Here is a 23,798-nt window from a genome sequence, read left to right as displayed (position 1 = left end):
TCCTATCCATATGAGGCAGGTTAAGTCCCAATAAGGCAAATCTGAGGAGCTTTGCAAAAATATAAAACTAAAGCTTAAAAAATGCACATTGGGGGAATAAAACAATTATTAAGAAAAAACTCTTAAGATATGATAAGTAAAATGGTGAGAGTGCCATTATTTTGACCCCAAAATACATTTTTTAGACTTAGAATTATATGACTGTAAAATTAGTCACTTTTAAAGCTCTTTTGTATGACTGCTGAAATCAAATTCTATATAGTATATTTAGTAATAAAAAGAAACGGTCCTCTGTAATTACTAGAAATAAATTAAGTGTTCCTCTGGGATTTTTTTTTCTTTCCTCTCGCTGGGTTCTAAAACAAAGCATGGAGTAGCAAAAGGCAGAACAGCCTAGGGAAGGTGACTGTGTTACTAAGGGACAAGTTGCTTGAAATCTTAGTGCCTGGGTTTCCTTATATGGTAGCACCTACCTTATAAATTAAATGGATTACTTTATGTTACATGCTTAGCACAGTGCCCAACATATAGTATAGTAGGAATACAAGCATAGCAAATCTGTATTAACCTATCTATTTTCCATACTGGAAACACGAAGAATATTCCTGGGAACAGTTGTCTAACAGGCAGGGCTGTTCTGACCTGACTAGACAGCCACGTGACTTGCTGAGTACTTCAGACTCTAGATATGAGTGGTCAACAAGTTCAACTGTAATTAAGAGTGTTTGACAACCTGGGAATCCTAGGTTGTCTCTGACTGAGCTATACTTAATTGTTCAAGTTAGAAAAATGGGAGAGCTATGTGGATTTTAGATACTGGAGTTTGTTACCCAGCAACAGACTGAAGTTCTGGAAGAAATTCTGAATCATTTCATTAGTGAAGCAACTTCCTAATAGGTGGCTGTTGACTCTTACCACAGTGAACCCAAGAACTCATGATCCTCTGACCTAGAAGAAAAAAACTCACGTGAGAACTGATTAGGTGGCAAGATACCAAGAAAACTAGTTTTACAACCTATCCGGTGGCTAAAGGTTGGTCACGCTGTCTGGGAGAGCAGGAAGAACAGAGCCATTCCATTTTCCAGGGGCCATCAACATAAAATACACTGTATGGGAACAGGCTCCAAAACTTCGTGTGGTTCTGCGGCCCAGAAAGGACCTAATGCAGCTGGGATATGCGGGATATTAGTTTCTATTATCCCTAATGGAAGCTACAGCTGTCTTCCTTTTTTCTAGTCTTTCCATAGCCTTACATGACCAGTGAACTTGCCCAGAAAGAATGCAAATACAAGAGATTTTAGATTATGTCATTTACTTTTTATGACTATCCTATCTCATTAAAATTATCCTTTTTTATAGGCAAGGAAACAGATTTAGAGAAGTAACATTAAAGGTAACAAAGCTGGTAAGTCAAACGCAATGGAGTGAGCTATGCCGAGCACCCAGTTTGAGAGGAAAGAGTTCTGAGGTCAGAAGCCCAGCATATTTTTGTCTTTGCTTTGTGCAAAAAGAATGCTTTTACATGAATCGAATTATCTGGTGATAACTTGCATCCCAGTTACTAATTTGTCCATTCTAGATATAGTATCTTCCTCTAGATGATATGTAGGGTTTGCATAATCTGGAAATGTCTTCTCTATTGAAGAGAGCACTTTTGGACTGAAGCAATATCCTTAAAGTAACGTGTCAATAATACTCACCTCCACATGGAACTTCCCCACCCTCAGGGTTAATAAGCAATACTGGCTGTCCAAGATGCCAAGACCCAGAAGATCACAGGATGAGAACCTTCCATTTCCCCAGAGGACAAACACCTTTAAATTTGTGGGGAAATTTGCCACTTTCAGACATACTCTACTACTTTTATCTAATTGCCTGTTGCTTATTCTGGATTTCAGAAGGTCTGGTGAGGAAGGGATACGAAGGTAGCCGGGCTGATAGAAGTTCTCTGTGACGAAGGAAATAACCTACATAGATCTCTGTCAAAGTTCTCTGCACTGGGCTGCTCTTGAGACACTGTGCTGACTGGTCTCAGAACGCTGGCAGGCTTCCTGAGGAAGCTCTGTGAGCTCGTAACGTCTGCAGTCACAGAGGCCTCGGCCTCTGAAAGAAGAGAGTTACTGGGATCAGTTAGCTCACACCCACATTACTTCAATTTTCACCTTACAGGGCATTGAATCTATTCATCTAGAACACTATTTTTTTAAAATTATAGAACATGATAAAATGTTTCATTGGGTTATCTCGTTAGGCTCAATTGTAAAATTTATTTAACTTTCTCTAGTAAATTTATTGTCAATTTATAATAAATATAGAGTATATTGTTCTTATGAGATGACTTCTACAAAAATATTTTCAACCCATGATATAAAAAGTAATGTAATGCTTTTCTCAACTATATAATTAATGGTCAGTACCAACCAATTCTACCTATTTCCAATACTGGAGACATTAAAAATTCACTCATTTTGAGTGAATAAGTGAATGGATGAACTAATTAATGTTTAAAAAATATTTACTGAGTGATAGGTATGGTGCTATGTACCAGGGTTGCCTGGATTAATAATTAACCAAAACCCAATAACCCACCCTTGACATCAATAGAATCAATATGGTTCTATGAGAATAAACAAGAAATGTTAATTATCAGAAGTATCTTAACCAGAGAATTCCAGGGAAAATTCAAACATAGAATTTAGGAGATATTACCTTTGTCTTATTCTGGTTCAATTTCTTTGTTCTCTGAGTGAGCTGTGAAGTGGATGGGGTGTCACGAGCTCCAAACCAACCACGTGTGCCTTGGGCAGCCACTGTCAAGGTTAAGACAAATCACATGAAGTTCATGGTAAACCTAGAACAAAACTGAAGGAAAAATATTCTCAGACATGGCCTTGGATACATGATAACAGTGCTTTAAAGCTTGACAGATTGAAAGATTGGCAATTCACCTTAACTTCTGCCAAAATATATATTCCCCAACAGCCAGAGGATAAAATGACTAAAGCCACAAATGTGGGGAGGGGAGTTGAATATTAAAGATTCTAGATGTCTTGAGAGCTGATGCTAAAGCTTGTGAGGAGAACTAGAACATCAGAGCTCTTACCTCAACAAACTTTCTAGGAAAGGAACCCTAGTCTCCATAGGCAGATGTCAAAGAGTTTGCTGCATATGAAGGAATAGAGCCACACTAACCCACAAAGTGGCCCAAACTGTAGCGAGCCAACTCCTCAGGCCAGATAACCAGTTCCTTGAAACTTGAGGAATCTGGGTCCTAGCCAGGTCAACCACACAAGAGTGGGCTTTCACCAACAGGTCTGGCAGCCAAACAGTGAGTTGCTCCGAACTCACTCGGATGCACGCAGCTCGTTGGTGGTGGACAGTGGCCTGCGTGCCTGCGTGCCTGAGTGGCAAGAAATGATTTTAGAAAAGCCAAATATATTTTTAAATAAAAATGCCTTCTTTCTTCCTGTCTTAATGACACAAAGTATATATGTGCATACAAATATAAATATGCAATAAATTTTAAATAAAGATGTCATAAATGTCATTCGAATATTATAAATGGTATTTATTCGGTATCGTTCACATTTGTATTAGAACAGGACTATACAATGAAAAAGCACTGCATTACATAAATGTCATAAATTTCTCTGGACCATAAAATTACAATAAGATTGATAAATAAACACACATCATCCTCATTCCTCTAGAGATAAATGCTACTGAATCTAGGTAGACATAAAATGAAATGTCTAAATAACATCTATGCAATTTGAAATGGTATTTAAGGAAAGGTGTATTTAAGGATATCCATTAGTTCTTAATTTGGGTAGCAAATTTTGAGTAAGAAAATCTTTATCACCTTATAGAAGCTGGTACATGATAACCACATGACTTCTCACTGGTGGTATTAACCTTGATTACTCAGTTAAAGGTGGTATTTGCTAGATTTCTTCAGTGTAAAGTTACTAATTTTTTTTTCATACTCTAACTTTGGATGTGAATCACTAAGTCCAGCTGACATTCAAGGGGGTGTTTTGTTTACTACTCATTTTGAAATCGTCTCAAATTGTTAGAAAAGTTAACAAAAATAGTGTGATGAATTCCCATTTACACTTCATCTAGTTTTTCCACTGATAGCATTTTTCACACATTCTCTATCACATTTTCTTGTTTCCTCTACACATCTACATATTATTTTGATTTATATTATTATTTTATTTTTAAGACTTTATTTATTTAGTTTTAGAAAGAGGGGAAGGGAGGGAGAAAGAGAGGAAGAGAAACATTGATGTGCAAGAGAAACATGATGGGCTGCCTCTCGCACATTCCCCAAAGGGAGCCTGGCCCACAACCCAGGCATGTGTCCTGACTAGGAATCAAACTAGTGACCCTTTTGTTCTGCGGGACATTACCCAACCCACTAAGCCACACCAGTCAGGGTCATGTTATTATTGTGACTGAACCATTTGAGACTGAATTGTAAGCAACCTAATTCTATCCCAAGTACTTCAGCATATATCTCCTAAAAGAAGTTCTTTCACAATCACAACATAATGATCAATTTAAATAATTTAACAATATAATACTATGATCATATATATATATAGTTTTTCAAAACTGGATTGACTGACAGATAAGTAAAAGTAAGAGGTAACAAAAGCAGCATTTCTGCTTTGCCTATGATGGAGTATCTTTTGCCTTAACTATTAAACTAGACAAAATGTCTAAGGCCTGTGTTTTCAGACATTGGCCAATGAGCAACACAGGGCAGGGTAGGCAATGAAAACTGCAATCAACCCTGAAGCCAGGGAAACATAAGAGGTGAGCCTCATGATGATCCTGGCTCCTGGCCTGGGGAACATTTCCTGACCGCAGTGTAGCAGTCTGGAATCCAGGCAGATGGCCGTCCCTTCTAAGGGTGAGGAAGCTGAAGTGCTCGAACTTGCAAGGCAGGCCCCAGAGAGGAAGGAGCTGTGCAGTTTGCATAGATGTAATCATGTGTTCATAGTGATACCTTTAATTCTGATCCAGCATCTGATCCAATATCACAAGGCTTTCCCTACTCTCCTCCTATTCCATATTTCCAGCTCCCTTTTAGAAACTCAGTCTCAGGGCAGAACAACAAGGTAAAGCACCATTTTTATTGTCAAGTCTCCCACCTGAGGCAAAAGGTGACAGTGGTGAGGTGTCCAAAAGGAGGCACATGCAGTAACAGGCACTGTGTGAAACCCTGAGAACTAATGCTGTGAAAACAGAAAATAATGGGTTTTGCAAGAGAGGGCACCAAATATTAATAGAAATATCGGGGGCAGACAATAACATATTTGCCTTCTAGGGGTCCATAATTATTTTCTTTAACCAAAATTCCAAGTGATTTAGTTATAGTTCATTTTTAAATTTATTCAACAATACCTCTCACCACAGCTTCTCCATCTTGAGCTCTTTGATTCATTTCTTTGTTGTCTGGTGTGCATCTTTCAGTAACTTTTTAAAAAATGGTTCATAGATTTAGTTTCCCTTGATTCAGTGGTTCTAGACCTTGGCTGCATATTGGTCCTTTTGGAGACCACAGAGGTCAGCATACTGTAGTGACCTTAGAAGCATACAGTTATTGAGAAGCTCCCTAGGTTGTTACAATGCATCCTGGACCAGCTCAGTCAAGTTCCCTGAGGGTCTAACTCATAAAACAGTATTACAATTAAAAATGCCTAAAGAGGCTCTAACGTGCAGATAAATATCTCTAGTCTCAAAAAAAATTACATAAACAGCCTCTCTTAGGAAAAAAAGAAAAAGAAAGTTGCAGGCACATTTCAAAGAAGTAGCCTGAGTTGAGAACCACTGCTTTAGTTATTTCAGATTTCAGAATGTTAATTTGTTGCTTTTATACTAGAGACTCTTTGGGTGGGACTTTAAAAAATGCAGCACATTTTTCCCCTCAGAACTGTAATGTGCATAAGAATCACCTGGAAATCCGGACAAATGCAGATTTTGATTCAATAGGTATAGAATGGCAACTGAGATTTTGTGCTTCTAATAAGCTCTCAAGTGATGCCAATGCTGCTGGGTCACAGACCGCACTTGTGAGTGCGAACCTTACTCCTGGGTCTTCTGAAGTGAAAATTGCCATGCAGGCATCTGGAGCTACCTGATGTTGACATTTCCCCCCCTTTGGGTGGCTTGATTCTTCTTCCTGGGTGTCCACATGATTCTCTTCTTATCCTTGAAATTCATATTTAGTGAAGTTACATGTAGAATAAAGGGTCCCACATTACAATTGCATGTGCTTCTGGGTTTTTGTTTGTTTGTTTGGCTGGATGGTTGTGTTTTTGTTTTTATTCAAATCCATAACAGTTCCAGCTCTTCTTGAGGACTTCCTATAAAATTGGCAGGATGCCTGTCCCACACGGTGGCTTAGATTTGTTTCCTCTTTTGCATATTCTTTCTTACAAGAAAATGCCCATACTTTCGCTAATTGAAATGAATTTGTTCCTTGCAACCAAAAGAAATCAATTAAAACAATTAGAAACTACAGATCTAAAAATAGACAATATGAAAATGAAGATCGCATAGAATACTCTGTGCAAATTAACATCACTGCCAAAAAATGTCCTTACAGTGATGGTTGTCAGAAAGGAGGGCAGGAGCAAAGAAGTTTTCCTAATCTCCATATGCTTCTTCCAAGTCACTATTTGAACTAGATTGACAGATAGATAACAAGCAAGAGAAAAGGTGGAAAACTTACAAGGCCAAGAAGACAGAAGGAGAATAAAGATTAAAATATGATGCTAAAGAATGCTGGAAGACTTAAAACCAATGAAAAGTTATAACTTGAGGAATAAGCAAATCTTGCAGTAACAGTAAGGCAAAAATTTTAGATGAGGAGAACTATAAAAACTCATAAAACACAAATACAACTTTGGCTATAAAATAAGCTGAATAAAGATTAGAGCAAGAAAATAAAAGTTAAAAGAACACCAGGAGGTTAACTTGTTAAAATCAAAATGAAGTCAGTTATGAAATAGTTTTAATAAGTGAAACTCAAATTAAGTAACTGTTGAAAGCAAAGAAGGTTATAAGATAGATACACAGTAGAATATGAGATATTTATTCAAAACATGAGAAAAGGATCAAAGGTAAATGTAATTAGGTACTTTATATTGATGAAAATACCATCAAAATATAAAAAATATTAAAAGTTTAAAAGTTACAGGAAAGAGAAGAGAAAAATTTCTTGAAACATACAAAAGTAAGAGGGCTTGGCATTCATATGTCCTTTTCCAAGAGACCATCCGCTGATGTCTTTGGGTAGAACCTGACAGGACAGAGAGTAATGTGACACCTTGATTATAGAGGCTTCCCTCTGGCTCCCCTCAGCAAGTGCCAAAGGCCAGCCTCACCAGCAGTAATCAGAGACCACAGATAGGAGGTATTAATACTGCAAACTCACAGCTGGATGGCACCAACCTGACCCAGGAGAAACTCTCTAGCCTGCCAGCTACATTCCCTCCCGGATTATCTCCTCCAAATTTAGCCCCTGCTTGGAGTCAGGGGAAACTACTCTCTCTAGATCAATAACCTACAAAGCATCAGGTGTCAACTCTTGTCTTATATCTCTAGAAAAAAATTTAAGAACTATGGTACAGCCCCCAGATAAAAGAAGGCATGTATTCAATAGATGTTTATTGTGCAGTGTACTACACTTCAGGAATACAATGATGACTGAATACCAGAGCTCCCTTAACAGAGATTTAGACTCGCTGCATGGAAAGGATAGTGGAGTTTAATAGATAGTTTATTTAATAGATAGTTTAATACATCACCAATGGCACAGATAGACGAACTGGCTCTGAAAAGGAGGGCAACCTTTCTGTCTGCAGCAGTAGGAAGGGACATGAGGGTGTGGGAGGAGGTAGGTAGGAAGGGTTGGGAGTCAGGGAGATTATGCCCAGTGGGCTGACCTCTCTGGATGAAGCAGGGATTTTCCTCAAAGCGAGGAGTCTGGAAATAAAACAAGTCTTGAGGTAAGTGGAAGAGAGAGGTCCAGGAGAGTCATAAAAGAAACTTTAGAAGGAGCTAAGAACAAGTAAACAGCCTAACACACAGCCGAGGGCCGAGGGGAGTCTGGAGGTGGTGCCAGTCAGAGCAGAGGTGGCATTTGAGTGTCCAGGTGTGAGAGACAGTTAATTACAATACAGTGTGAAGAGTCCCAGTGTGGCAGGATAATTTATTGAAACATCAATTTGTATCTGTTCTCATTGCATTTTCCCCTCCAACCATTTTCAAGAACTTCAGGCCTACCTGCATCAGTGACATTTTGGATTAAAGGCTTGAAGGAAACCTCCTGTCAGGACTTTCTTTTTTCCTCCTTTAAAGTAGAGGTCTCAAAGTGGCCTCCTCCAAGCTGGCTTAGGGATATGCTTCATTTGTAGTGAACAGTATTTTGAAGTTTCAGAAAATAGTTGCCAACATTTTCAAAGTAGATTTTGCATTAGAATCTTGATTTCAGCCTCTCCTGGGAAAATCAGACGACCTGGTAATACTGGGCTACAGTATTGGAGCTGAGTAACATCTGGCCCTTTTAAGGAGGCACAACCTCCAGTTTGCTGTGGTCCTCACTGTTCTCTGTGATCTCACACTGAGCCAAAATCAGTTCCTTGGGTGTGGCAAAGACCCAGAGGGCAATGGGCCCAATGCCCCTAGGGCCTGCATCTTCCAGCCTCAGCAAGACTCCCACCCAGAAAGCAGAAGGAGGCAGGAGAGCAAGCAGCAGGCTTGGGCACTGACAATTGTCTGGGACAATTTAATAATGAAGGTGTCCTTGCTATCCTGGCATCCCGGTCCTTGGGAAATCCTAAAGGGGGCTAGAGTGGGAGAGTCTACAGTGATTGAGATTATTTTCCACCAGCCCTTGGGGAGGAAGCTTGAAATTAGACTTAATGAGAGAAAACAAGGACACACACCACTTCTTGCTCATGAACATTTCTGGAATAAGATTTTAAGCACCCAAGTGGAGATTTACAGGAAGGACTCACAGAACACAAAGCAAAGAAGTAGGTGAGGTTAGGTTTTGACTAAGATAGCCTTGGAAGTTTTTGCAGAGCAGATGTAATTTGAGCTGAGTTTCGTAGGATGAGTAGGAGGCCTCCAAAAGGAGTTATTCCACCAGAAGACAAACATTTGAGAGTGCAAAGCATATTCAGGAAGCTGCGGAAGTTCAGTGCAAATAGGGCATTGGATGCACATCTTCCGGTTGGGGGACTTAGGGAAAGGGAGGGAGTGGAAGGAGGGTGACATTAGAAGGGAAAGTTTAAGCCTTCATGCCTTCATCATGTAATGGGGAGTCTATTTTTTAGTATACAATCAGTGTTTAGAAAGCTAATTGTGCCAGTGGTGTGGCCAAAGCATGAGAAGACAAAGACTGAACAAAGGCCACTTCACAGGTTCTTAACACTCATAACAGTCTCTCAGGTGAGAGACTATACAGCTTGGAACTATGACGATGACTATGGGAATGAAGAGGAGGGCTTGGATTTCAACACCCATCTATTGAGTACTTACTGTGTACCAGGCATTGTACTATGTGCTGAAGATATGCTGCTAAATACATACTGGTTCTTGACTTAAAGAAAATCATTGGCTGAGGGCAAAGTCTACCACACTTGGCAGAGCCAGCAAAGAGCTGAAGCATCTGGCATCACAGGCCTTAGTTACATGTGTTGTATATTATACTTTGGGACACATTCAGAAGGTCCCACTCAGTCCTACACAAGTTCAGGGGCCATATGGCAACTGACATTCAACCTGCTTTGAAACTCACTTCTCCTACAAGGCTACTGCAGCTTGTTATTTCTGACTCAGGGGATGGGGAATGATTAAAGTCTTCTTTAATTTTAAATTTCAGAGAAGGTACCTCAGTTAAGTGAACAATTTTTTTTAAATGATTTTATTTATTTATTTTTAGAGAGGGGAAGGGAGTGAGAAAAAGAGGGAGAGAAACATCAAAGTGTGGTTTCGTTTTACATGCCCGCAACTGGGGACCTGGCCCCCAGCCCAGGCATGTGCCCTGACTGGGAATCGAACTCGAGACCCTTTGGTTCACAGGCTGGCACTCGAACCACTGGGCCACATCAGCCAGGGTGTAACAACTTTTTAACGTAAGTTGTAATCATTTGGACTGTTAGGGGAACTCTATTAATGCTTAAGTACTGTATCTACAATTTTCTTGTGGCAATAAAATTCATTCAGTTTCCAGATCACTCTGAGTCTTCTCCCATTTGCAGCTATTGGATGTTAACTGCCTTTGACTCCTTACCACGATTGACATCTCTATCTCACATAGCACCTGGAACACAGCAGGTGCTCCGTGTTGAGGAAATAGATTCATAATGTGGAAGGGGATGCTTTGAGAGGTTGCATGCTGTTGTTGCTGGTGAGGTAATCAAGCCGAAGTGCTTGCCAGAGATATTCACTTATTCATCCAGCTAATATTTATTGATGATTGATACATGTTTACTTATAAAAGGCAAATAAATAAATATTTATTTATTGCCAGGTTCCATTCTTAGCATTGGAAAAACGACAGTGCACAAAACAAAGTCTCTGTTCATCCAAGCAAAAGAGACAAGCAATAAATTATGTATTTATATGTGTGGGTATACATACATCAGTATATACAATGTCAGTGAAAACTGCTATGAAGAAAAAACATAACCAAGTGAAAATAATGAATGATGACATGGGAGCTATTTTATATATTGCCTATGGGCTGCTCAGGGAGGGCTTCCTTGAAGAAGTGGCATATGAACAGACCTAAAAAAAGGGTTGGGGCTTGGGGGATTGGAATCAGCTCTCCAGACATCTGGGGGTTGAGTGTTGCAGACAGCTGAATGAGCAAGTACAACTATTCTGGGAAAGGATCAAGCCTCTCCTATTAGAAGGCCCGCAGGGAGGCTAGCTAGCTCCAAAGAGGTGAGGGAAGGGGAGAGGAGAAAAAAAGAGAAGGGGTCTGGCAACTGATGGCACTGGAGATTCAGTCCTTTCACCTAGCATTCTTCATATGCACCAGTTGAAAAAATCCAGTGCAGAGGGACAAGATCACTAGTTGACATAAATAACTGGTTGGCAAATGCCTGGGAACTTCTGGGGTGTTATTACAGGTTTTAAGCACCATGATGGGTGATGAATTTGTATGGGCCACTGCTGCATCGCCAATGCCTGGCACATAGTAAGAGCTCAATATGTATTTGTTGAGTGAATGTTTAAAGTCTAGCTTTGATTTTTCCACTTTCAGAATATTATTAATAGCTAAGCTGTCTCACGCAAACAGCCTAATGTTAGGGACATAGGGGAGTGTTATTCAAACTCAATCATAGGACAGTATGCACACATATTGTTAAAAGGCAAACAGAAAAGTGAATTTGTCTTGTGTTTTGTGAACGTCTGTTAGCTTATAAGCAGTCTGTCTCCAGGGTGGCACTCACTGTGCCTTTTAGACTAGGGACTTTACAACCACTCTATGTTAGCAAATTCTGGCACCTGACCTGTGTAAATATTATTGGTAATGCCCTAGATCCCTTTCCATCACATGGCCGGAACCGTACGTGCAGGGGCGTTGTGGTGCTTCCCTACTTTTCTAACATGGCTGAGTACACTCAGTTATCTTAAAGGCATCATGAACCCCAAATTCCATCTGTTCATTTCAGATGGTTTATAAACACGCACATTTCCGGAAGTGATACAAATTTTTTTAAAAAAGAGATCACTTCAAAAAGTTTCTGTAACACTTGATCATTTTTTTCCTAAGAGAAGGGGTTTGTAAATATTTTTTGAAAACATAACTTTAAAAAATCCATCCCTCAGCCAGACTGTTTAACTTTACTGCACCATGCAGAATCCTTAGTGCTATAAAATAATTTTATTTTACACCTTGCACAGAAAGCCCCAATACATTGTATCGCAACTAAATAAATCCCCTAGTGCATGTTAGTAGGAATTCAAGTTGCAAAACTGAGACCAAAGAAAGATGTAATGCCTCCACCATCCTGTACTTCAGCCTCTTTTGCCCAGATCTCTGCGCTTGCACAGTCTCCCCACCTCCACTACAGCCGGGGGTTTCTCCAGCGAGTGGTCCAGGGACCTAGACAGACCCGGGCCTGGCCCGCATCCCGGCGCCGCGGGTGTGTCACAGCCTGGCACCCCGCTCCCGAAGTGTCACATCCCCCAGCCAAGGCTGGCCCCGGCGGGGAGAAGTTCCCGCCCCAAGACCCGCCCCGGACGGCTGTCGACCTTCTTCTAACCCGCGCCCCAGAGGGCTGCTCAGAAACTGCTGTGTCAGACTGGTTCGAGGAGTCCCAGGTCAGAGCCAGCTTTAATTCGGGAGGAATGACTATCTAGGGCCGGCCCGCTAAGACGCAGAGGCAGGGTGCGGCGCAGCTGTCCGAAGGGCGCGCCCTCGCCCCCGCCCGACTGCCAGGCCACCCGGACCTCAGCTCTCCCACCTTCTACTTGGCCGCCCAGCCTCCCTGCGGCCCGCCCCTCCCTTCCTCCATCCCCACCCCCACGCCGGCCCCACGCCCGCGCTTAGCAGGCGCGGGGGCCAGCGCGCAAGCGCTTTAGGCCCGTAGCCGGCACCTCCTCGCCCCCGCCCCGCCCCCTCTCACGTGCAGCGTAGCGTGCGCCCCAGCATGTGCGGGCGCACGTGACGGTGCGGCGTCCGGTTCTGGCTCCCTCACCCAACGCGGCTGTACTTTGAACTCCACTGTGGGAGGGGGAAGTGGCGGGGAGGGAGGAAGGAAAGCCGGGAGGGGAAGGGACATTGGGGGAGGCCAGCCTCCCTGAGAATGATATCATGGGTTGATTTATCACTAGGCAACCGAAGAATGCTTCTCTCTTTCCTATCAAAGAGCTCCTTGAAGATCTCAAAGCTGATAACATTATTCCCCTCCGCTTTAATTCCCCCACCACGCAGTGCTGGAAGTGCGATTTAAGGAGCTAGAGGTGGTTTACCAGTTTTTAATTGAGTAGGTTTCATACACATTGCACAGAAATAGAGCCTGTATCACGCTCACTTGTGTCTGCAGATCTCTCAAGGGGTGCTGGCATATTGTCATATATCTTCACCTGTTTGGTCATATGCGGATCACAAGGCTAAGTTCTAGCTTTGCACATGAGCCTGTTCAAAATGATGTACTTAAAAACCAAGCCCTGCTTAAGGGATCATAGAAACAGAAGTCGGCGTCTTTAAAATGTCATTTTATAGAGACTTTTCTTATTACTCTGTGTAACCGATCTTTAGGAATTGGATCCAGGCTGAAGTTTCCCTATTAAAACTAATTTTCAAAATATAGTGTGGAACTCGTAAAGCTGCAATATGGAAGCAAAGTTTATTAAAGAATTGGGTGGCAGATACTCAATACTTCCGTTGTGAAGCATTTGATATTCTATGTATACACATGTGCATATCCCTATTTAAAAGGCTGCAAAATGAACTGTGGCTAAATTTACAACACCCTAAAAATATTCCATATAAAAGCTGTAACAAATCTCCCTTTTTCCTACTTCTTCATTTCTAAAGATCCCCTCCGTCCAGCTTCATAACTTGCTTTGAACTCTTCTTTCATAGCGAACCTTTAGAGTTCCACAGGAACATAGATGGGAGGGCTAGAGACAGAACTTGACAGCTCCCCAGATCTTGTGGGGACTTGGAAACCAAGGAAGGCACATTTCTGAATGTCTCCAAATTGAGGAAACAGTACAATTATATGGTTCTTTGTAGGGGGCCTTAGAAATTATTTCTCCAGAATTTCTCTGTCATAGTTATTGCATGTTCTAAGCCAGCAGTCCCCACCCTTTTTGGCACCAGGGACCAGTTTCTTGGAAGACAATTTTTCCATGGACCCTGGGGGATGGTTTCAGGATGATTCAAGCACATTACATTCAAGCTCACCTCCTGCTGTGCCGCCAGCTTCCTAACAGGCCCTGATTAGTACCTGTCCTAGGCCTGGAGGTTGGAGACCCCTGCTCTAAGTCATCATTTAGAAAGGCTATTTATTTATTACCTTGATAATCTTTCCTTCTCCACCAACAAAGTATACTTTGCTCCTAAGGACCTCTCATGGGCTTGCTGAACTCCTTCCTTGAGAAAACCTCAGCCTGTCTTCTCCTCATGACTACTACTGTGGGGTAATAGTATAAAGAGCAGTGGACTCAGAACCAAAAAATCTGGTTCCAGTCCTGGTTCTGCTACTTACTGAGCTTTGTGACCTTCAGCTAGTTGCTTGCCCCAGTTTCTTCCAATAGGTTTCGAAAAACAGACCTTCAGATTCCTTCTTTCTCTAGTTTTAGGATCTCTCTTGCTCTCCCGCTTGCTCTCTCTCTCCTCCCCACCCCCACCTTCGCTTTGGGTAGTGAGTGTAGAGCATGGATCATCATGTTTTTCCCCTTGTAGAAGGGAAAGTCACCCTTAGTTCCTTTTGTAAGGCAGACAGATAGCTGAAGTGAGGCAGGGTGGCCTTTGAGATACTGGGTTTTGTTTTTCTCCCCCTACTGCATTAGATATTATCATGCTATGAACGCTATATTCTTTGAAGTAGGAAATACCATGACCTCTTGGTTTCAGTTTATGGTTCAGATAGATCCTTAGGAGAAGATGATGGTGAGAGTGTATGACAGTTAAGTTCTAAAGACTGAAAAGTTAGGTAACCCTTGCTTAGACCTCAAGTCAAATATAATCAATTAAACTGTCCTGGTTCTTAGCAAAGGGGCAGAGTGTTCCAGAGCCTTCTCCTTGGAAAAAACCCCATGGATGCACTCACCTGTTTATTCTGTGGAGCCCAGCTACTTCTCAAGGCCTTCTGTGATCCACCCAGATGAAGTCAGCAGCCCTCACTCCCACTGCACTTGCCCCTGCCTAAGCACTTAGCGTGTTTCTTTATAATCCATTTTAGTGTGGGTCTGCCAACCTCCATTAGACATTGGGATCCTCCAAGATTATTTATCTTTGATTCTTCAACTCTTACCACAGCAAAACTCTTATAGTAGGACCAAAACAAGTATCTGTATACCACACCCACTATTTATTGCATTTACAAACTCAAGGAGAGGAGTGTGTTGCAATCAGGGGGGAGTCTGAAACCTCTCACCAGAGGCTTGCCAGTGAGTGTGTCTAAATTCAGAGGCAGCATCTGGGCCTACATACCCTCCCTGCCAGTTTGCCAGAATCCTGTGGCTGGACCTGCCAATCACGATGTCCAAAACACAAAAGTGGAGTTTACAACCAGAAGCAAGGGCCAGGGTTCTACATGAATCAAAGGGCTGAATATCATTAATGACTTTTGGTCCATGAGTCCTATCAATCTGAAAGAAGTGTTCATCAAATCAAATAATTTGTTTCTGGAATAGAAATTTATTTTGTGGTTAGTTGTGTAATAAACCATAAGCAAGCTGCCTTTTTTATGTAATAAAACGGTCAGACATATATAAAGTATTTGAATGCTTTTGCATAGTGTTTTGATATGGAACATTGCTAAGAATGTGAGTGTTAAAAGAAATGAAGGAAAAAGGCTGGGAGGAGAAACATGTCACTGATTCTACAAGCTCACACAATTTAGAGATGTGCCCAACAGGTGCTCTGTTAGAGCCTATGCATTCTAATTTAGACACATTTTAAATGGGTACAGTTTTGGTTAAATGGTTTCTTAGGCCACAGTAAGTCAGAAGGAAGTGGCAAATTAGGTAAGAGTTAGAGGCAGGCTCTGGCACATCAAGAAGTGACAGCTGGCAGTCTGACCATGAGTAAAGACTAAAAAACCTATAAAAAGCAGATAGGAGAACTCAAAATGAAGTTAATGCAGGTGTCAATATTCCCAGGTGGCATGCATAGTACAAAAGTGATGTTTATGATGATGACTCTGAATTACTGAGAAAGGTTAATTATGAATAGGGTATTTTTCCCTAAGATGTGTAACATGTCTTAGAAGACATGTGTAACCTATTTCAATAGGCTTTCCACTAAAATAAGAAAAAATAAAGATAAACAATGTTGGCACTTGAACATAGAAAGTTCAGTGTTCTGAACCAGTGCTTCATGGGGCATAAATCATTCCCTAAGGCCAGATAAATTAGGCATCGCTGAAATGAGAATTTTAAAATATCAACTTTTAAAAAGGTACAGTTGTACATTTGTTTGGAGTTTTCAGTGTGGAACCACTGAACAAGTTCAAGAAACCCAATTTTAAGACAAATGCCCAATTCCTTTCTAGGAGCATATTTTTATAGTACATGCTGCACATTTTTTTAGGATAAATCCTATCTTAATCAGAAAATATGTGGTAATTTTCCATGACAAGCCCCTATTAAATTTTATGAAAAACTGGAACTTTTATTGGACTTTAGCATGCACTGTATGTCCATTTTGAACTTAATTAAAACAACACAGAACAATGGGTGGACCTAAATATATTGATCTGAGAGGTCAACACATTTTTTTTATGTGATGAAACACATCAGATTACTATCTGAAGCAAGGTACCACTATCACAATACTACAGCCAGCTTTGGGCATTGTAACAGTCTTAGTTCATTCATGAGGGCTCTGTTCATTTCTATCCAGAGAAAGAGACCTTAGTCTGTTTGCCCAGCCATGCCTTCCTAGAATCTCAATTGCCAATCACTTCCAGTGGAGAAGTTCAGAATGACCTGTGACATAGAAACAGGCTGGGGCTTCTTTTACTTACATTTGAACCAATCTCAGGTGATGGGCTGTAACCAAAGCTATGGCCTGTATTGTCAGCAATAGAGAACTAAGTGAAAAAGTTTTCATGATGACAGAATTAAAACTCCAGTTATACTTTAAAGAGCTATTAAATTGTAGTTTCTAGTGCCTTAAAAATATGCTTAGCTCTTCTGAGGTAAAAGGCCATTTATCAATTCAATATAAAGTTTGCTGAGAAACATATGTAAAATTGATTGGTATAATACTATAAGTAAAAAAGCATTGTTGTAAGATTGATGTTTGTCTTACATTGAAAAATCGTATGTACTACAAAGAATCTTGCCTAAAATTTCACCACTGCAGGTACAGAACCCTCCTTAGCAACTTGTGATTTCAGTCTTTTATTAAAATAAATCAATGACCAAAACAAAACTTTTCAGGTACAGTATTATTTTGTGATTCTGTCCTAATTTATCTTACTACCATTGTCAATATATAGGCATTTTGATGAAAATAACCTACAAAACCTGGTCCAACCCTAAGTTTGTTCATTATGCCAGAATTATATATATGCTAAGCCATTTTATTATCCTCTGATTTCTAATGTTTATTTTTATTTCCTTTGTTCCTGTGGTCTATTCATGACATTTCACGAGCACTGCCCAAACTCAGTTTACTTGGTTCAACCTGCGTGCAGCAGTGGGGAGTGGCTCTCAGCCTGGGGGTACAATCTATCTAGCCTCTGATGCTGGCTCCAGGTAGGTGTGACCTAGGGGAGACATTTGATAGCCCTGGGCTTCATTTCCCTCGTATTATAAAATACAGGGGACTGGACAAGCCAGTCTTGAAGATTCCTTCTGGCCCCACTTTCTATGACTGGCAGTTCTGTTCCCATAAAAACAGCAGAGGGAGCACTTTTTCTATATCTTATAAATGTTGACTATCATTTCAACATCTTTCAAAATTGGGGGCTTTGTGAAGAACATTATTGAACTAAAAATTGACATTCCTTCACACAGTTTGTATCACATCACAAATTTGATTATAAGTTTGGTAAGTCTAGAATCATTTGTTCTTTGAATTCCATGATGAAGTCCCACAAGAGAATTATTTTGTAAAGATTTAGGAGCTCAGTATAAAATATTCTCAGTATATAAATTTCTCAGTATATTTTATACTGAGAAATTTAGCTCCCCCTGAGTGGTGGCATATTTATACTGGACCCAATAAAAGAGAAACACACCAGATCTTACAACAGAGGCTATCTGGTATCAACGATGAAAAGTGAAGAAAATTCATCGATCATAAAAACATTAGCGAATTGGGTCTAACATAAACAAACCACTCAAATGATTGGTAGTTTTTTTCTTTTGCACTTTTCATTAAGGTACATTGAGAACAAGCAGGTAGACACACCCAGAGCCTGTTGGCTTGCAAGAGAGCGGAATTGTGTGATAAGTCAATGACCAAGTTGTATATCTGAGAACCCAAATGACTTTTATCCCTATATTCATAGACATTTTAAAATTAACCGAATATCCATCATGTCTTTTTAATTATTAGACAATCTCGTATTGTATATTAAAGTTTTTATTCCTTGGTAAGAATTTTAAGATCACAAAATAGTGTGGCAATATCTAGGTAATAGAATTTATGATGTGCTGAAAATACTAGAATATAAAGATATCTTCTAGTTTATCTTCACAAACTAAACTTTTCTAAACCAGCTGGTTTCTTGCAGACAGTATTTATTTTTTAAAATAATTTAAGACAGCATAAGCTTGTACCAAGCATAAGCATTGTAACAAAAGTGCAACTTTTCAGCAAATCCTCCCCAAAAGATATTTTAACTCAAAATATCATTAGCACATATTTTCTCCCTACAAAAATAGCATGTCAGACATCATTAATTGGATGTATTAACAACTATGTACATAAAGAGCCACCTTGTAGGCTAAGAGTTTAACGTTGTTTAAACACAGCGTTTGAGGCAAACAGTAGCAACAGCAGCAGCAAATGCACCAAACTGACTAAAAGACCCAGATATTTTCTTCACTCATAGACTGTTGTGTCTCACCCCTTACATAACATTCAAGTGAGATTTCTCACAGTGCTACCTTGGCAACAAACTAAAAATATCTAGACAAGGTCTTGGTTTAAGCCTTATTAAAAAAGCTTTCTTTGTGATTATCTGGTATCTGGTTTGGTCTCCAGAAAACACACAGACTTGGAGATAGGAAGGCTTCACGGGGCTTCATTCCAATCTTTACAGCATTTCCAATCAAAATTGACTAGTTTAATGTTTTCCTCTATGTCTGTGATTTAACAGAATATAGCACAAATCATTTTGGACTTTTTTTTCTTTTTAAGTTCAGTGCACATTCTTTTTTACAGCAAGATTATAAAAACTAAGGAACACATGGATTAAATAATGGCAAGGTGGGAATAGATGCTCTCTATGTGTGTGTGCGTGTGTGTGTGTATATATATATATATAATTAAGATGAGTCAATTGATTCATGGTCAATTTCTTAAAGTGCCAGCAGATGTACTAAGAATGATTCTGGCCTTCCTCGCTCATCTAGTTCCCTGACTTTGTTCTGCCAGTGGCCCACTCTGAGTCTCTTTCAACAAGTGCAAGTTACTAAGGAATATCATTCAAACCACTTCAGAATAGGTTGCAATGTGAGCGACTGCATTCTCTCCTCTTCCTCTTTGAAAAATGTCTTTTAAAAAAGCTGAACATTACAAAATACTGAAGAGTAAATTCAATTCTGAAAGATCATTCTGTTTTCGGAAAGCATCCTGAAGCAGGACAGCTTTGAGTCATTGACATAATCTGCTGTTCAGTGTCAACTCCTCGGGCCACCTCTCCCCCACCCTGGTTCCATTGGCTCACCCACAGAGCATACCCTTCTTACTTCCTCGAGAATTAGGTTCTACATTTTAATAGATAATGGAACACACCCTAAAGAAAGGCAAAACTTATTTGGGGGAGTTCTTTGAAAAAAAGTCGACTATCTAGCGCAGAGGTTCTTTTATAGCTGGTGTGTGGAGGGTGGGGTGTTGAAAGATGAGCAAAACAGGAACTCCAAATGTACACAAAACACCTGTGTTTTTTTTTTTAAGCCAGGCGTGTATCTATTACACTTCCTCCCTTAAAAACGTTAAGGGTGTTTTAACTTATTAATATTATTATTCCTCGGGAATTCTCGTCCCTTCTAAGAAAGGAGCACAAGGATTCAGGGGGTTTCCTTTCCTGGCTGCGAGGGATCTTCCTGAGCAGAGCTCTCCGGGTTCCCGTGGTCGCGGGGACCAGCGAAGGGCAGGTGGGTGCGGCCGTGCGGGTGTGGGGCGTGCAGCGCTCCAGGGGGCGCCACCTCCTGCGGCCGGAGGGTCGCGCAGGCAGCGCCCGCCTTCTCGGGAGGGGGCGACAACACGGAGGATAGGCAGGGAAAGGCGGCGGCGGCGGCAGCGGCGGCGGCGGCAGCAGCGGCGGCCGCCGGGGCGTGGATGCCGGGGTACAGCAGTGGGAACGGGGCGGCGGCCGCCGCAGGGTACAGGTACTTCTCCAGGCCGTTCTTGTCCAGGAAAGGCTGCATGTACGCGGCGGCCGCCGAAGGCGACAGGAAGTAAAATGGCAAGCAGAAAGGGGCCGCGGCGGCCGCGGACTGCGCAAAGGGCGCGCCCCCGCCTCCGCCGAACGCCACCAGCGAGCTGAGCAGGGCGGCGTCGGGTCTCAGCAGCGCGGCCGCGGGGTCCGGCCCCAGGAGCGCCGCCGCTGCCGCCGCCGCGCCGCCCCCTGAATCCAGCTTCATCCTCTTGGGCGCCGGCGAGTCCTCCCCGGGGGGCTCCTGCTTGATGGAGACACGGCTCGCCCCCGCGCCTTTGCCCTTCTCGCGGTCGGGCCGGGCCTCAGCCTCGCCTCCATAGCCGCTGTCGGTGTCCGTGTCGTTCTCGCCGGCGAGCTCCGCGCTGGGCTGAGTCCGCTGGATGACTGGCACGCAGTGAGCCAGGGGCTCCAGTTTTTGCCCAGCGCGCTCCAGGCAGGAGGCGGCCTTGGACCCGGCGGGGGTCGAGGGCAAGCCGGTGCCTTTGCTCTGGGGGACCTGTTGAGTCAACAGCTGAGGAGTGGGCAAGAACTGGGTGGCGACGGCATGCAAGTGGTTGATCAGCTGGACACACCGCGGCTCCCTGGGCGTCCAGCTCTCAAACCGGGAGAGGTATTGCAAGACTTCTTTGGCGCATGTTTGAAATCCCGAGTGGAACGCATCCAAGTCGGACTGAATGGGCGATTTCAGAGATCGCTCCCCTAGAATGAGGAGGGGGGTGGTGTGGGGGACAGAGGAATGGAGGCAAGAAGAAAAAACACCCGACGTTAAAACATCTGCTTATCACGTGGGCCCCGCACTGACTAAAGTGATCTCGGTTTTTCCTGCGTATTTGAGAGAGATAATCCACCGGTTGCGGGGGCGGGGGGGGGGGGTGGCTGGGGGACGAAGGGGCGGCCAGGGGGAGAGGATGGAGGGCGCTCTACTCCCAGCTGAAAACCAAAGTGGAGAGGGTGCAACCGCCACGTTAAAAAAAAAAAATCTAATTCCTCTGAGTTCTGAAAGCCTCTAGGATGCTTCAGGAAATGGGCACTTTCCAATGAAGGGAAAGTATAAGCAATTTCACAAATGAGGGTGAGCCGATAGGCACATGGAAGGAGATGGGGGTGGGGAAAAAGTCCTAACACTGCTCCTCTGTGGGCTGCCCAGCTTCATCAGGGTGGATTGGCCTCCCTGAACTGACTTACCATTCTGTAAAGCAATTATCTTCTGATGCTGCTGCTCAGTTAAGGCTGTTAAAGCTTTTAAGTGTTTCAAAGTTAATTCCAAGACTACCGCTTTCTCCAGATGCCCCAGAGTCTGCATTGGTGCAAAAGAGAATGGGGCACTTGGTTACTTCAAAACATACATTTGGCTTGATTGGCTCTCTCTTCAGCACAGTAACTTAAGCAAACACTTGGAAAGAAGTACTATTCCTATACTTCTTAAGCTTTCCGCAAGACAGGTTATAAATGATTTTTTTGCCTTCAGTTGTGAGCACCTACTTCTGAGTTTGTGGGAAACTCTACAGTAGAGTCTACACTATATCACAAGTTGTAAGGCATCTGATATTTACATTTATTCTTATATCTCTGGGAGTAGCACCAGGCTATTCATACGCCCTTGGAGAGCAGCAAAGAAGGAAAATGTGCATCTTACTGTCAACTTCAGATGTTCAGGCAGTAAATCTTTCAGCTGAGCAATGCATTCATTAATTCGGTCTCTTCTTTTCTTTTCTATTAATCTATGCGGTAATTTATACGTATCCTTAATATAGGAGAGTCATGGAAGAGAGAAAACAAGATAAACATTCATTTACTGGCTATAACAATATCCCCCACCCCCCAAAAACACATACTATGTGATAAACTATGCCCAAGAAACCTTCCTCTGGACTATTCTGAAATGCAATTTAAATTCAGGTATGATGTTTAATCTCCCCCTGAGAGTATCCAGCAAACCACTTAAAATTCACAGTCGGGGAAGCTCAAGGGCTGGAATATATTTGCGGGCAGAGCTTCGCTGTGTAATCAATGGCCCTAATTAACTACCCTGGCAGGTTATGGGGAACATCGGAAACTTACTCTTACCTTGCTATCGTCTCGCTTCATGCTCCTTTTGGGTTTACACATATACAAAGAAGAATAGTCCAGTCTGCAAAACAGAAATCAGCATCAGGCACCCATTCGGGAGGAGCTCTGCCCTCGCCCGCTCCATACCACTTTCTTGAGAAAAAAAAAAATCAAACTGAGCCCAGATAGATATTCGTAAGGGTGCGTGCACCTTACCCTATAAAATCTCTATGTTCCAGTAACTGTCTCTCTTGTAAATGAGGAATTCCTTCGTCCATGTTCAACCGCTGTCCGCTTTCCTCTGTTTCAATTTTTGAGGGCTGTGTCCTATAATCTGTGGGACGGTAGCTTTGGGAGATCTTGAGGGGCTCTGTGCGTCTCCAGTCTCTCTCTCCCTCTTCAGCGCAGTGTTTAAAGTGTGAAGCAGTTGGTCGTTCCCTCTACCACCGCGCTCGCTCTCTCGCACACAGACGCACACACACGCACGCACAGTCGCGCCGGCTCCACTGCGCTGGTAGTTTGCTCTCACTCGGGGCAGTGTTTGGCCACAGGGCACGCGCGTCGCCGGCCAGACCAGCACCCAGCTCACGTGCGGAACGTACCATCCGCGGTCCAGCCCGGAGGGGGGCGGGGGAGGAGGGATCGGGCCAGGAGGGGGCGACAGAAGAAGGCTGCGAGGGAGAGCGAACGGAGGGAGGGGGCGGGGACACCTGATCAGGGCCACCGGAAAGGAAAAACAACTTCAGCCAAGCTATTCATCTTCCTAAAGACGATGCAGTCAGCTGGGGGATGGGGAGGGGTGCCGGGGGTGCCGGGGGTGCGCGGCAGCCTGGGCTTCCTCGCTCAGAAATGTGACTCCGTCAGTCCGTCTGTCATTACGGTGCAGGAACGTGAATGTGTCTTTTTGAGTTTTCCACCGACTGTGATGTTGGTTTGGATCAAAGAAAAGAGAACGAGAATTCGCTGTGGGTAAACTTCAGTCCCGAAGGAAAATTTGGAGACTTGTTTGCATCCTGCTCAGTGGCCTGGGGGTCCCTTGGCCTTGGTAGGAGGTTGCCCCGGAGAGGGACAACTTGAAATCCTCTCCCAGAAAGATTTAAGCTAAATGAAAATGTCACTGGGTCATAATGTCGCAATTCAAGTGTCTTTTGGCGACAGTGTCCCTGGGCCACCCAAACTTCCCACAGCAGCCGGAATTGCGGTGCCACTAATCACAGCAGCAGATGATGACGTTTGGGGCCTCCGGTGCTCCCGGAGGAACGCGGCGGGGAGGGAAGGGAAGAGGGCGGGTGGCACTAGAGGGGCTACCGCGTAGAATGCAGCATTATCACTTCTCCGGTAAACTCCGCAGCGCCTCAGCGCCCGGGGTGGCGCTGCGTGCTTCCTCTCCCCACCACCCGCCTTGTGCGATAAGGGACGCCT

At 42.8% G+C, this 23,798-nt stretch overlaps 1 protein-coding gene across 1 annotated transcript; it reads right to left on the bottom strand.

Moving 5' to 3' along the window:
* Positions 1-18,300: 18,300 nt before the first annotated feature.
* On the bottom strand, positions 18,301-22,938 carry BHLHE41 (basic helix-loop-helix family member e41). The gene is made up of 5 exons (XM_045830000.1): positions 22,593-22,938; positions 22,395-22,458; positions 21,964-22,071; positions 21,513-21,624; positions 18,301-21,026 (listed from the first exon to the last, which is right to left on the bottom strand). Exons 1-5 carry the CDS (start codon positions 22,652-22,654, stop codon positions 19,957-19,959), a joined length of 1,416 nt encoding a protein of 471 aa, XP_045685956.1. The 5' UTR covers positions 22,655-22,938; the 3' UTR covers positions 18,301-19,956.
* Between the last annotated feature and the right edge of the window lie 860 nt (positions 22,939-23,798).

Source organism: Phyllostomus hastatus, unplaced genomic scaffold (genome assembly GCF_019186645.2).
Source record: "Phyllostomus hastatus isolate PE091 unplaced genomic scaffold, TTU_PhHast_1.1 phas_scaffold_93, whole genome shotgun sequence".
Lineage (NCBI taxonomy): Eukaryota > Metazoa > Chordata > Mammalia > Chiroptera > Phyllostomidae > Phyllostomus > Phyllostomus hastatus.
The sequence above is the reverse complement of the archived record's forward strand: the minus strand, read 5'-3'. Positions and strand labels throughout refer to the sequence as shown.